This window comes from Branchiostoma belcheri, unplaced genomic scaffold, assembly GCF_001625305.1.
Source record: "Branchiostoma belcheri isolate BF01 breed outbred unplaced genomic scaffold, Haploidv18h27 scaffold116, whole genome shotgun sequence".
Lineage (NCBI taxonomy): Eukaryota > Metazoa > Chordata > Leptocardii > Amphioxiformes > Branchiostomatidae > Branchiostoma > Branchiostoma belcheri.
The window spans coordinates 486,374-499,607 of NW_017802558.1; the positions used below are offsets into that span (position 1 = coordinate 486,374).

The window sequence follows — 13,234 nt, forward strand, 5'->3', positions numbered from 1 at the left end:
CAAATAACACTGAAACGCAACAGTTCCTGAAAATAGTCAAACGTTATACTAGGTATTATTCTATGAACGAAGAGGTTTGGACCAAAACTACGCTCTTCTGATGTTAGGGAACATTGAATCTTGCAAATTGTTCTTCCAGTTTTTGATTTCTGCTGCCAGTTGATCCAATTCAATTCTGTCAATGGCGTCACTGTGAGCATGTTTTTCCTTTGATTGCTTCTCAAATGAACATCTTTCACAAGCCGAGCTGTGATGCTAGGTTCTGAATTGTGATGTCATTGACAGAATTTAATTAGATTAACTGGCGACAAAAATCAAGAACTGATTTGCAAGATACGTCGATGAAGGTTAGACATCCAGGTAATACAATACGCCAAAAAACAGTTACTCAAGCAACTGGATATGATTTTGAAAACGTCAGACGTTTCAGCTAGTATCCACTAGCTTTCGTCAGTGACTGAGAGACCAGAGGGGAAAGCAGGTTTATATACACAACCTGTTGATTGATATGCAAATAAAGTGAAGACAAATTTTTGGAAGTCGAAAAAGGAACAAAAGTCAGACAAGTCAAGACGAAATGATGCAAATTAGTCTGAAAGCTCCTGTTGTACAGAACAGGAGCTTAAGTGTTGTCTGTCCTCGGGGCTGGGAGTGCCAAATCCCAAGTGCCGGAAAGATCGACTCGTAGCCCCCCTTCCCTGTTGAGGGACGTTGAATCTTGCAAATTGTTCTTCCAGTTTTTGATTTCTGCTGCCAGTTGATCCAATTAAATTCTGTCAATGGCGTCACTGTGAGCATGTTTTTCCTTTGTTTGCTTCTCAAATGAAGGTCTTTCACAAGCCGAGCTGTGATGCTAGGTTCTGAATTGTGATGTCATTGACAGAATTTAATTAGATTAACTGGCGACAAAAATGCAAGATTCTTGCAAACTGAATGATTTGCAAAATTCAATGTTCCCTATCATCAAAATAGTAGTAACTGTTTGTGTCCAAACCTCTTTGTTCATTGAAAATACCTATCACATTTGACTATTTTCAGGATCTGTTGTATTTTATTGTTATTAGTGTCATATGGTCTTTAATGTTCCACTTGCTCCCATGTGGTGTAAGGCACCAGGCAGCTAGAGAGGTCCAGACCCCTGGGGAGCAATGTGGAGAGAGGTGAATTCATTCCTGTCAGGAAGATCCTAGTTTCATAGAAAAGTTGATCACAATTTCCTGTTGACTGTCCTTCCACCTCATGCAGCATCTGGCATCTGTTAATGGCTCATTTTACCGGACCTGTTGGAGACATACTGGGTGGTTGGCCTCTGTTCAATACCACAGATATAGACCCGGTTTACACGACGACAAAAACCTGGCGTACGATAATGGCGTACGCACGCGATCGTACGACAATTGCGTACGACCATTTTTTCCAGCGTGTAAACCGGCCCCACCTATCGTACGCACCTATCGTACGCAATTTGCGTACGCCACCTCGAAGGCAGGCGTACGATCGTGTACGATCGCCCAGCGGGGAGCCAGGATGCCTCCCCGCCTCGTGTAAACGTGACTGATCGTACGAACGGCGTTCGCAAGCACTTCCCTGTTGCAGGAGGTCAGGGGTCATATGCAAAGTCCATTCTTCTTCCCGCGCCTGTGAAAACCCACGCCGTGTTACTGATCTTTACTCTGTTTTCTCTGATCCGTTTCGGTTTTCCTTTTGTTTTTTTATCGTATTTGATTTGTTTGTTGTTTTGCTGAGCGACTGCCGCAACTGACCATGGCAGAAGTGCGCAATAGCTCTAACTGTCACGTTCCCACACTGACCGATCGATCCCGCCTTGAGCTTGAATGATTGCAATGACTGCAAAAATTGCTGCCCGTTGGACCTCATGGTACCGCTCCCTGCGACGTCCAACCCTTCTTCTACGCAATGCCCGGCGACGCAAGTACATCCGCGAAAAGAAGAATAGCAACATCTGACGCATGAAGAACAGAAAAAGAGCCTGTTCTCCCGCCATTTTGAAAATAGCGCTATGTCAAAGCTCGCGGCGGGTCAAATGGGGTCACGATAGTGTGGAGCGCTGCGGGAGTCCCGGCGCTGTCCGTCCCGCTCCGTGTAAACCGAAACGGACGTACGATCGCGTGCGTACGCCATTATCGTACGCCAGGTTTTTGTCGTCGTGTAAACCGGGTCATAGAAGTGTTTTTCCCTTTCATTATTGTGTGTCAAGCACGGATGTGGAGTTACTGTGATGCTAACTATTTGTACTTAAGAAAAAAAGCAACAGCATTCTGTGTTGCACAATTATTGTCATTGTTATTGCATCTGTGTATGTAGTAGGCCATGTTGATTTCAATATACAAATGACATCTCCACATGCAAGAATTTTCATCCGTTTCCAGAAAAAATAGAGTTTTGGACCATGCTGTAAATCACACAAAGCAGCTGCAACATGATCAAATATCTGCGATAAATTGCAAACATAGGAAAACGATGCTTAGAATACCAATCTTTAATTCCAAAGGAAAAGAAGAAAATGGGAATTCGAAGAAATGAAAATGAAGAGTCTATTATTCGCCATACCGTACTCACTGTGAGTTTACTCATTTGTTCAACCTTCACGACCACGTAGATTCATAACGATGGCAATTTTTTTTTGAATTTTTTTATTTGCATGCTCGCATCAGTTTTGGAGATCTGATCCCAGAGGATGTCATCCATACTATCAAATCAACATTGCCGAATTGAAATGTATCAGAAACAAATGAGTCATTTTTTTTTCATCACAAAGATGATAGATGTCTATTATTTTATACATTGCCATATTTTTTTTACTCTCCCATCTTTAGGTGATCAGGAAACAGCAGAACCTTGCCTTCAAGAGGCAGTACTATGGTAACAAGTCCACACCAGGTCTGGACACCACTGACTCCTTCCCTCTGGAGTACTGCTCCCCTGAGAAGTCCAGCACTCTGTCCTCAGAACCATCCAAGTCAGAGCTGGCATTTGTGAACGAGGCGTTGGAGAGGGTAAGTAAGGCCACAGCAAATGAATTTTATGGATATCATCAGCGCGCGCATTAATTTTTGCCTGATTTTGGAAAACAAAACAAACAAGAAATTTTGTTGCCCTCTGACAGTGGTCAACATGCCAAAAATGGGCAAAGATGTCTGTTGCCATGCCGGAATGTGGGTGGCAGATAAATATGAAGAGAGGAGACAAGACTCTGATTTAATGTTTTGTCTTTTACTTTGATGTAGTGATGTATTTCATTCCTTTAGTATGTAATGGTGGCTGTGTATATGTGATGTTCCCACTGAATCAAAAACATTTGTAAATACTATAATGATTGAAAACTTTTATTTTTCAAAGTTGTTTGACAAATGGATGTTGTAATACATTGTAGTTGGCAGTAAACATAGCGCAATATACGTAGGTATCATTTCTAGCTTAACAAGATTTAAGATGTCAGAATTAGCGACCTTTTGCTACCACAAACACAAAGTGAATTACAGTACTTTTTATTGCCAAGATGCAGCAAAATTCTTAGTACCTTGTCTTTGGAATGGTATGCAAGGCTCGAATTACATTATTTGGTGCACAGGTGCAATTGTTTCATGGCAGGACCTGTCTTACTATTAGGCCCGATTTACACGTGCGTCGTTTATATCTGTTGGGCGTAAAAAGACGCAAGCGCGCAGCGCCGCACTGCGCGTTCTGTGCGACAGATTTTTTTAGCGACGCGCGCCTGTGGCGGAGGTTGTTTGCATGCTAAAAAAAATCTGTCGCACAGAACGCGCAGTGCGGCGCCGCGCGCGCGTGCTCGCGTCGTTTTACGCCCAACAGATATAAACGACGCACGTTTAAATCGGGCCTTAGTTATGTCTGACTTGTCACAAAACCAGCACGACTATCACACAATACATAACACATTAACCAGCTGGAGATAGCCTATCAACTAGGCAAATAGAGGATGGAGCCTATTTTAGAGGAGACTTTAGACCTACACACATGTGCAGGTCTCTTCTTGGTCTTGTACATTCTGCCAACATTGGAAGCCATTTTGTACACACATTTTGCGCCATGTTTGTCTTTTGATAAAGCTTCATTGTTCTCACTAAGGTTTCTTAACTTACCTTACCTGAAGAAGAATGTGAAGGTTATGATTGGAAAAATTGATTTTTTCACAAAAGTTGGTACGCCTGCAATATATGACTGTATTTCTTATATGCCGGTGAAAAATATACATCCAGATAATAAGATACGCCAAAAAAAACAATTACTTAAGCAAGTGGATATGACTTTGGAAATGTGACACTGACGAAATGTAGTGGATGCTACCAGAAACGTCTTGATTGTTTCCAAAATTATATACAGTTGCTTGAGTAACTGCTTTTGGCATGTACATGTACATGTATTTCTAATACTCCAAGTGTTACAGGTAATTGTTGTCCATCATTTTGATTGATGACCAAACATTACAGTTTGGATATTTCCTTAAAAGTCCCAAAACATCAAATTGCCAAAAATCACGCATAGTTTCACTAATCTTACATTAGAGGTGTTACATGTATGTTAGTTTGGGTCCCACCAAGATTTCAAACACTGGTGTTACTTACCAATGATTCTGACAATGTGCTACCTGCTTTTTATTAGGTGAAAATTTAAAAAAAAATATTCTAGTTAGTTATAGTATAATGATAATTTCACAACCAGCTATTTGTTCCAACATGCTAGATCGATCTACATGTAATATTGATTCCTTGAAATTGAGTGAAAGCTGGGTGTACATTTAAACATTGGGAAAGACTAAAGGTCCTCTGGCATATATTAACAGAGTTAAAAGTCCAGTTGTTTGTTGCAGCCCAAACCGGTCTTGTCCATTCTCTCTTGTATGGTCTGACTCCTTTCTTTCCTGTAGTCCCTCTAGGATGGTACGTCTTTGGCTATGAGTCTTCAATAGTGCAATGTAGGATACTCTCCAAGGAGAGGTTTGGCTTATTTTTGGGGGCTTTTTTTACCAGGCTTTCTTTTCTTGTACTGGTATGTTTTTTGTGTGCAAAAAAAAAGACATCGGTACAAATTGAAGTGTGATATAAAAGCCTAAAAACATGCCCAAAATAAGCCAAAGCCCAAATCTTTGCTTGGAGAGTAAATGTAGGACACTTTTGGTCCCTTTGCTTGTCTAATGCAGCTCTGTTCTATGTAAATACTTGCTTGTACATGTAACATGCTATTTCAGGTTGTTGGTAGCACTGATAATGTAGAGGGAAGCCGGCTATAGCTAGGTTTGGGCTCAGTGCATTTGTAGCAATGCTATGGGACGATTTGATACATTCAGCACTTTGTGTATGCCACTGTATGGTGTTAGGGACAGTTCCTGTCATGCAATGGAAAGTAGATTATTATAAATCACTTTATGTTTGTGGTAGCAAAAGTTTGTGGTCTGAAAAAATGGATATGTTCACGGAAGTATACGTTTGCGGCGGCGGCAGGTGCAGCAGAAAGAAAGTCAGCGAATTATTTGTTAATGGTAAAGTTCACTGCACAGAAGAGGCCACGAAAACTACAAATATAAAAGTACCCCCCAAAAAACTGTAATTTACAGTATGGTACAGTAAGCTAACCAACATCTTTAGGTCCTGTGGCGAAAACTCTTTGACAGAATGACCCATTGAGTATCAGATGACCAGGACAGCCTGCACTGGAAAAGTATACAAGTGCAATCTTTTGTGTCCAGTTCTCATTTGAGCCTGAACCAAAGAGGAAGCTGCATTAATATTGCCGACTGCAGTGAGGAAGATGTTGGTTAGCTAGGGGATTAGTCCATTTTCTATCTATAGCCAGCATCTGTTTTTCCGTCATTTTACAGAATTTCGCTGTTTAGGCCACACCGATTTCATTTGTTGTTTCTCGAATTCGCCCTGTCCATTTTTTTCTGATTTGAAAAAAAAATTTTTTTTAGGTTCTAAATCAACTGAAAAATGCTCAATGAAAGAACCAAAAAAAAAAAGAATAGGGTGACTTGGCCTGTTTTTTTTGTTTTTTTTTCTCCCTGTCGCTCCATATTTTTTCTGAAAAAATCCGAGAAGCAACAAATTAAATTGGTGTGGCCTTATGACGGAAAAAATTTTACCCAATCTGTCATCTTTGATGGACAGAAATTGGTATGTAAAGATTTTGGAAAGAGATGTCATAAATTTAACTAAGCTTAGTCTACCAGCGATTGCCATGCTAACGGTCATGTTATATTTTTTAAGGATGGACCCTGTAACCTCCTCAGTTTGAGCGGCATCGTGAAATTCTACTCCAACATCAGAACCATTGTGGAGGAGTTTGAGGTAAGAATGATCTGTGTTTTCTGTAGAGGGTAAATGTTGTAAAAATGTTGTAAAATGTAGTGATTTTGGTGGTCTTAAACCTGCATTGCATAATAATTCGATGATACAAAAAGTAAGGTTTCTGGTCATTTCTTCAACAAAGTTTATTGAATCAATACTAGTCAATTGCAAATAAGTGCCATTCAGGAAGTGGAGGTGTGTTTGAAAGCTTGAAACATGGCCGTCAGCCATCTTTGTTTACATTCTGGAAGTTTGTGGTGGCACCATAAACTTAGTGGGCCTCGTGTGGGCTGTTTTATCCCCAGTCATAAATGTCAGAAATGTGTCGTAACTTCACAAATATGTTGAAAAGTGGAAGTAAATTACAATCCCACGAGTATTTTCCTAAGAAAAGTTTCAATTTTCGGTGCAAAAATGTTACATAATGCCCCTTTAAATTATGGGGGAACTTATGGTGGCGTCGGTGGGGTCGTGTGGCATAGCGGCAGAGTACTCGACACAGAACCAAGAGGTCCCGGGTTCGAGTCCTGACATGCCACCGATCTTGTGCCCTTGGCACTTTACATGACTTTCCTCACTTAACTCAAGTGAAAAAGAGCATTGTCCTGTTCTGTATTTGTCCTCTGCGTTGGTGACGGTATAAAATAAGTTAATATAACTTCAGTGTGCCGTCACCATGTCCAGTCATGAAATGTTGTAATAAAAAAATCAAAAAAATCTCGTACAGCTCTCATCCACAACGATATAATGCAAATGTTCTACTCTTCCACTTCCCAGTCCCTTCCAATGCCAATGCCAAAGTCCTCTGACATCCCACCTGGTACTGAGGACAGGAACAGATACATGAATGTGCTGCCTGGTAGGTGGACATTGTCACTTGTTCTTATTTATTCTGTAATTGTTACAAGATACATGACTTTTGTACATCTCCATTTTCAGTGTGTGTGGTTAACAGCACAATTGTCACGCCAAAATTGATAGAGAAATTACTTGAATGTGTTCTTGATATGAATTATGATATGCAAGGGTGTGGGCAATGTCCAAATCCAGCACAATTGGAGGAAATGTAAACAAAAGTCGAAGTTCAAGAAAAATGAGATATGGTAACAGCTAACATTTATACAAGGAAAAGAATGATCAATCCGGAGAAAAGGTTGACTCAGGGTAACATTTTTTTACATTGGTTGAACTTATCTATGCAAATATAGTCATGTCTTTCAAATGCAGCATGTAGTTGAACATTAGTCCATTTTGTTTTCCAGTTTCACAGACTAGAGTTCCCTTACTGAAGAGACCAGGCTTCCCTCACTCTGACTACATCAACGCCAACTTTGTCACAGTAAGTCACAGTCGTGCAAACTCTCAGTCACTATTCATTCTCTTAATACATGTGCAATGAAGAAAACCAACATTCTGAAGTTAGTGAAAGATATGAACCATGTATTCGAGGTTAGAAGAGCAAACCTGGTAGCATCAAGCCCTAAATGTTTTGAAGGAACATACATAGTGCTGAAATAGCTTACCACATTCAGTTGTGACTGTTTTAAATTCCATTATCAATGGATAATGATAGTTTATTGCAAATACATGGGGGCTAATTACAGTTACAAACAACATGTATGAAGAAAGAAAATACAATGGTATGTGAGACTATACGTCTAACATTATAATTTAACAACATACATGGTGCTAGTTTTACGGTTTGACTTCTTCTTTTTGAGGCAATATGGAAGACGAATTTACCCACTTCTTCTATAATATGTGGGTTCTTTGATTTTAGTAGTAAAATTGTTTCTAATATGCATAGAGGGACATGTTTGACTATGATATGAATCTATTCACAAAATGTTTACTGTAGCACACATTGATTTCAGGGTTACAAGTTCCAGACCAGGGCCTACATTGCCACTCAGGCGCCGCTGGACCAGACCTGCGAGGACTTCTGGCGGATGGTGTGGGAACAGCAGGCTCCAGCCATCATCATGCTCACAGACTTCGAGGAGCAGGAAGTGGTCAGTGGAGCACATTTTCTCTGGCTACTGACTGTGGTTGAACAGGCTTAACATATATTTTAATGGGGTTGACTTGCTATTTTCCCCTCCCGTAGAGGGAAAAAGGGAAAATATGTTCTTTATGTGAGTGCACGCATCCAATGCAATTTTATGGTTGCAAAGCTGGATTTTGAAAGTCAATTTTCTGGTCATTCTTTTAATGTAGTAAGTTGAATCAATCCTATCCCATACTATACTGATATCCGTGAGGACAAAAATGGTATGTCACTGATAGAAAGCAGTTGCTGGTTCTAACTATTTATGGGCAGTACCCAAAAAGTAGAGACACTTCATGTAGCTTTTTGGGGGGCTGTTTGAAATGCTTGAAATATGAAATGATGACAACATTTTTTTATGAAATGGCAGTAAATGTTAATATCAAACAGATTTCCTCCTCCAGAATATTTTTGTTTTGCCGCTCTGAATTTGCGTTGGATGCCTTCAAACATGTACCTACCCTTATTGCTGTGACAATTATTTTTCACCATATAACATCCATGTTTTCATTACCAAGTCATCAGATCTTATCAATACATTGCTTTAACTAACCATCATAAGGCCACACCAATTTAATTTCTTGGTTAACGGATTTGCCCGCTTCATTTTTTTCTGATTTGCAAATATAAATAAAAATTCAGAATCAAATGCAAAATGCTCATATTTTGACCTGAACAGTTGAAAACAGTCCTTTTCTTCCTAGTTGTTATAGTTATTCCATCTTTCAATGCAATGGTATCATTAAAAGTTCAAAATTCATTGTTTAAATTTTGAACCAGCCTGGTGTGTTGACTTCATGGCTCCTATCGTACCATTTTGGGCCATAATAGGATGCCTAGGCCTGTTTTTATTTTTATTTTTTTCGCCCGCCCGCTCCATTATTTTTCTAGAAAAATCCGTTAACCAAGAAATTAAATTGGTGTGGCCTAACCTTATACTCTCATTCTTTGCCTTGGCACGATAAATGACCTACATGTACTAAGTGACCCTCGTCTTAACATTTCTTTGTTTCTGGACAATAGAACCGATTACACTTTGACATAAGGCAAGACTGACTTAATTTTATAGATGACATCCTCTGAAGACCCCAAAACTAATGTGAGTGGGCGAATAAAAAAGATGTCCAGCCCAAAGAAAAATGCTGCTAAACCACAGGAATACAAGGCTGGTATTGTGAATTTGCAGATGTACATGACTACTTTTACAACAAGGTGACACATGCTGGCCTTTTGTAGCATTTATGAGTCTGCACTGTACTGAATTCTAGAGTTCTATAGAGCCTCAGCAGCCTGGGTGCCGTCGTCTGTAGTTACCACTGACTCCCTATTGTCAGTAGCTACCATGGCTTACGGAGGATGGTACCCTGGCTTCAGCCTCAGAGTTTTTTGTTTTCTTTTTTTTTTATAGAACGGGCAAAAATCAATGCACACATAGAATGTCATCCATAAAATTACATCAGTGTAACCTAACAAGAAGACCCAGTTCTCTAGGACGGATGTAACTAACATGGACCTAACCATGTTTTCCATATCTAACCTGGCCATGTTCTCTCATTCTTCACCTCTCGCATGCCTGTATTCCTGGTGTCTTCAGGTGGGAGAAGAGAAGAAGGTAAAACCTGGAGATTTTTCCTTCTAACATTCACTAACACATCCTGTATAACAACTTACATCAGTACTTATTATCGTACTTATCCACATTTAGAACATTATTATTATATGTAAATATTGATATTTGTACCAAATGCCAATTTGAATATAGCTTTATCTCTTTATGTGAAAAGTATGTAATTCAGCCACTTAATTTGGCTGCGATGTACTTTTTAAGGATCATGTTGATGCTGATCAAATAAACCAGTCATTCATTCATTCATTCATTCATTATCATCATCTCATATACTAACAGACTGATAACTCTTTTATGTGCCTAGTGCCTTTTATGTGCTACACCTAAAATGAATTCATTGGTAAAAGGTTACTTCAGTAGAGAGGTCTCACTGCACTTTTACAGGGTCTTTGGCATCTGTATACAACCCAACAAAGTCAAAGTTCTCTGAAATATTGTCAGAAGTTTAGGTTTCTTAAATGCATTGGAAGTTTTAAATTGACATAAGAGAAATTTGCAAAATTATTGCAGACCTTCAAAGCCCCAACAATTTGATTTGTTGGTTCTCATATTTTTCAGACAAAATGTAAAGAACAATAGACTGTGAACCGGTAGACCCGGGTTCGATTCCGAGTCGTACCCGGTACATGTCTGAACATGCGCCCCGACGTTGTGCCCTTGGGAAAGGCACTTTACACGAATTTCCTCACTCCACCCAGGTGTGAATGGGTACCTAACTTCGGTTGGGGAAAGTCGTATTGAGGTCATCTTGTGGCGCCGAATGGCAGCCGCACAGACCCTTGCGACTGTGTGTATCATTTGTAATTGTATTATTTGAATGTTGTAATTGTTGTGATTTGTATTGATTATTGTGTGATACCCTGCATCAATTCAGCCGTAAGGCTGCGACTGCATGGGTACTGTTTGGACAATTAAAAAAACCTAATTTTTTTTTTTTTTTTTTAAAGCGATAGGGTGAAAATTTGTTAAGAAAACAGACCTTTGTTTAATCTGATAGCCCCAGAAACTATGATAGGAGCCATGATGTCTACATACCAGTCTGGTTTATGATTCAAACAGTAGATTTTAAGCTTTTTGTCAAACCAATCTTTGATAGATTGAGCATTTCGGAGTTGATTCAGAACCTGAATCTGTTTCTTTTTGCAAATCAGAAAAGTGAAGCAGGCAAATCTGAGAACCAGTTAATTAAATTTGTGTGGCCTACTGCTGATTTTAAATTTGCAATGCTATTTATGTGTAAGTCTTCAACATGTTTTAGTTGTCGTGTCTGCTGTCTGTAAACTTCAAGAACCTGGCTTTCATGTACAATGTAATGTAAGGCTAATATGCTAGTGTTATTTTCAGCCGAAGTGTGCCCAGTACTTCCCGTTAGAAGAGGGACTCCACAACACCCTGGTGTTTGGGGACTACTCAGTCACCACCAAGAAGTCCTGCAGGAGGAAGGGCTACCGAATCACAACCCTGCAGTTGAAGGACTTGGAGGTAGGGGGCGCTGTCCACCCATGCTTGCTCTTTTTGTGCAGTCCTTTGAGATACATTGCAACTGGTCTAATGTTGACTGGAGTACACACATGCCTTACTGTTTGCAAGTAAGGGCTCTATTGAGCACCCATTTATCTGTCCATAGCAGGAAAGTCGGAAAAATTTTAGAAACCAATCCGTCAATTTTGATGGACAAAATTGACAAAAATCTTTGGTAAAAATAAAAAAAAAAAACATCCAACAGCCAGCCAACAACTAATAAAGGCTTCAAATCCCAAAATTTTCTCATTTCTTTTCCTTTATTTTTATTTTCAAACTTAATTCGGATAAACAAAATCATGCAAAACAAAAAAACTTAAACTAGAACATACAGGTCTACATAAACTGACAGACAAATACTTGTGGTAGCAATCAGTTGATATTACGAAACATGGTATTAAGGTTCCCACTTTTTGTTATGCTTTCATGTACATACTTTGTTTTTGTTTTTAATTGTCGCAGTATTTTTCTCTACTCTACATACATACTTAAAGGCAATAAACTTATGGATTAGATGAATATATTATTATGAATATATATGTATCTCCCGTTTCAGTTCAACTTGTGTCGTGAAGTGACGCACTACTGGATGACGTCGTGGCCGGTGTTCGGGGTCCCGCGGACGACCGCTCACATCCTCCACCTGCTGCAGGACGTGCGGCTCACCGTCAGGGCCAGGGAAGTCCTCCACTCTAAACCCGGCCCAGTCGTCGTACACTGCAGGTACTTCTGATTGTCATGTTAGGTGTCATGTGTCAAGGTAAAACTTTGCTTCCAACACAAACAGCCTTCTCAAAAAAATTTAGAGTAGGTGGCTGATAAGAAAAAGTAGCAGGCGAGCCGCGCAGCGTAAAAATTAGACCCCTAAACATCGTTTTTGGTACATTCTGAGCATCTTTTTTGGCAATCTTATGGCTCCAAAATTTACTGTTCGTGCACAAATAATTCCGGAAAAAGGCTGTATTCAAATTGTTTGCCACTCCGATCGTATTCCGCGCGGTCCTTGCGCCCGGCCATAAAATGCAGAAAAATAAAGAAAGCATATTTAAATGCCAATTTGATCGAAAACATAATCATTGGGATGTGAAAAAATGTCAAAGGTTCGCTTTTTGGAAGTTTTGTTTCTGTTTTGACGGTTTAATTCTAGCGGAGTGAGGTCCATAAATGCCCTATGGAAATTCACCCCGCGTCCCCGTACACTGACTTCCGGGTTCCTTAAGCAAGAATATTACGAGAAAAAGGCGAAAAATCGGCGTAGAGAAATATATATCTTCCCGAAAATTCTTTTAATTATGCATTTCTTTAATAGGATGTTGCTAAGTAGTCGTAGAAAAAACGTAGAAAGCAGCGTAAATGTGTCTCTTCTTCGAGGCCGGCGAAGAAAAATCTTCCCGCGCTGCCGGCTGCTGCCCACATCGCTTATCCAATCAGAACGCAGGTCATGTAAGGTGAACCAATCAGAGCGTCGATCGCCCGCTGCTACTTACTTATTCATGACAAGATGGCGCCTGAAACCTCCTGTTTTTGTACAGCGATGCGGAGTGTGCGTGTTTTTATTCCGGGGTTTTCTTAGTTTTGACGCTGATTTTTGGCTCGCCGTGATTACACTACAAATGACAAACTAGTGGAGACAACAGATGAGTGATCATTTTACGATCGACAAGAACTTTTGATGAATGGAACAGCTGTGAAATCTCGCTGATGGCGATT

The 13,234-nt window shown here is 39.9% G+C and overlaps 1 protein-coding gene across 1 annotated transcript in view; it reads left to right on the forward strand.

Moving 5' to 3' along the window:
- The window catches only part of LOC109462388 (receptor-type tyrosine-protein phosphatase gamma-like), a 19,068-nt gene that overhangs the window by 2,498 nt on the left and 3,336 nt on the right, over positions 1-13,234 (forward strand). The window contains exons 3-10 of the mRNA XM_019758928.1: positions 2,838-3,017; positions 6,249-6,329; positions 7,107-7,188; positions 7,592-7,668; positions 8,204-8,341; positions 9,971-9,988; positions 11,348-11,485; positions 12,081-12,247. Of these exons, the coding sequence (XP_019614487.1) occupies positions 2,838-3,017; positions 6,249-6,329; positions 7,107-7,188; positions 7,592-7,668; positions 8,204-8,341; positions 9,971-9,988; positions 11,348-11,485; positions 12,081-12,247 (881 nt within the window). The remainder of the gene's footprint in view (positions 1-2,837; positions 3,018-6,248; positions 6,330-7,106; positions 7,189-7,591; positions 7,669-8,203; positions 8,342-9,970; positions 9,989-11,347; positions 11,486-12,080; positions 12,248-13,234) is intronic.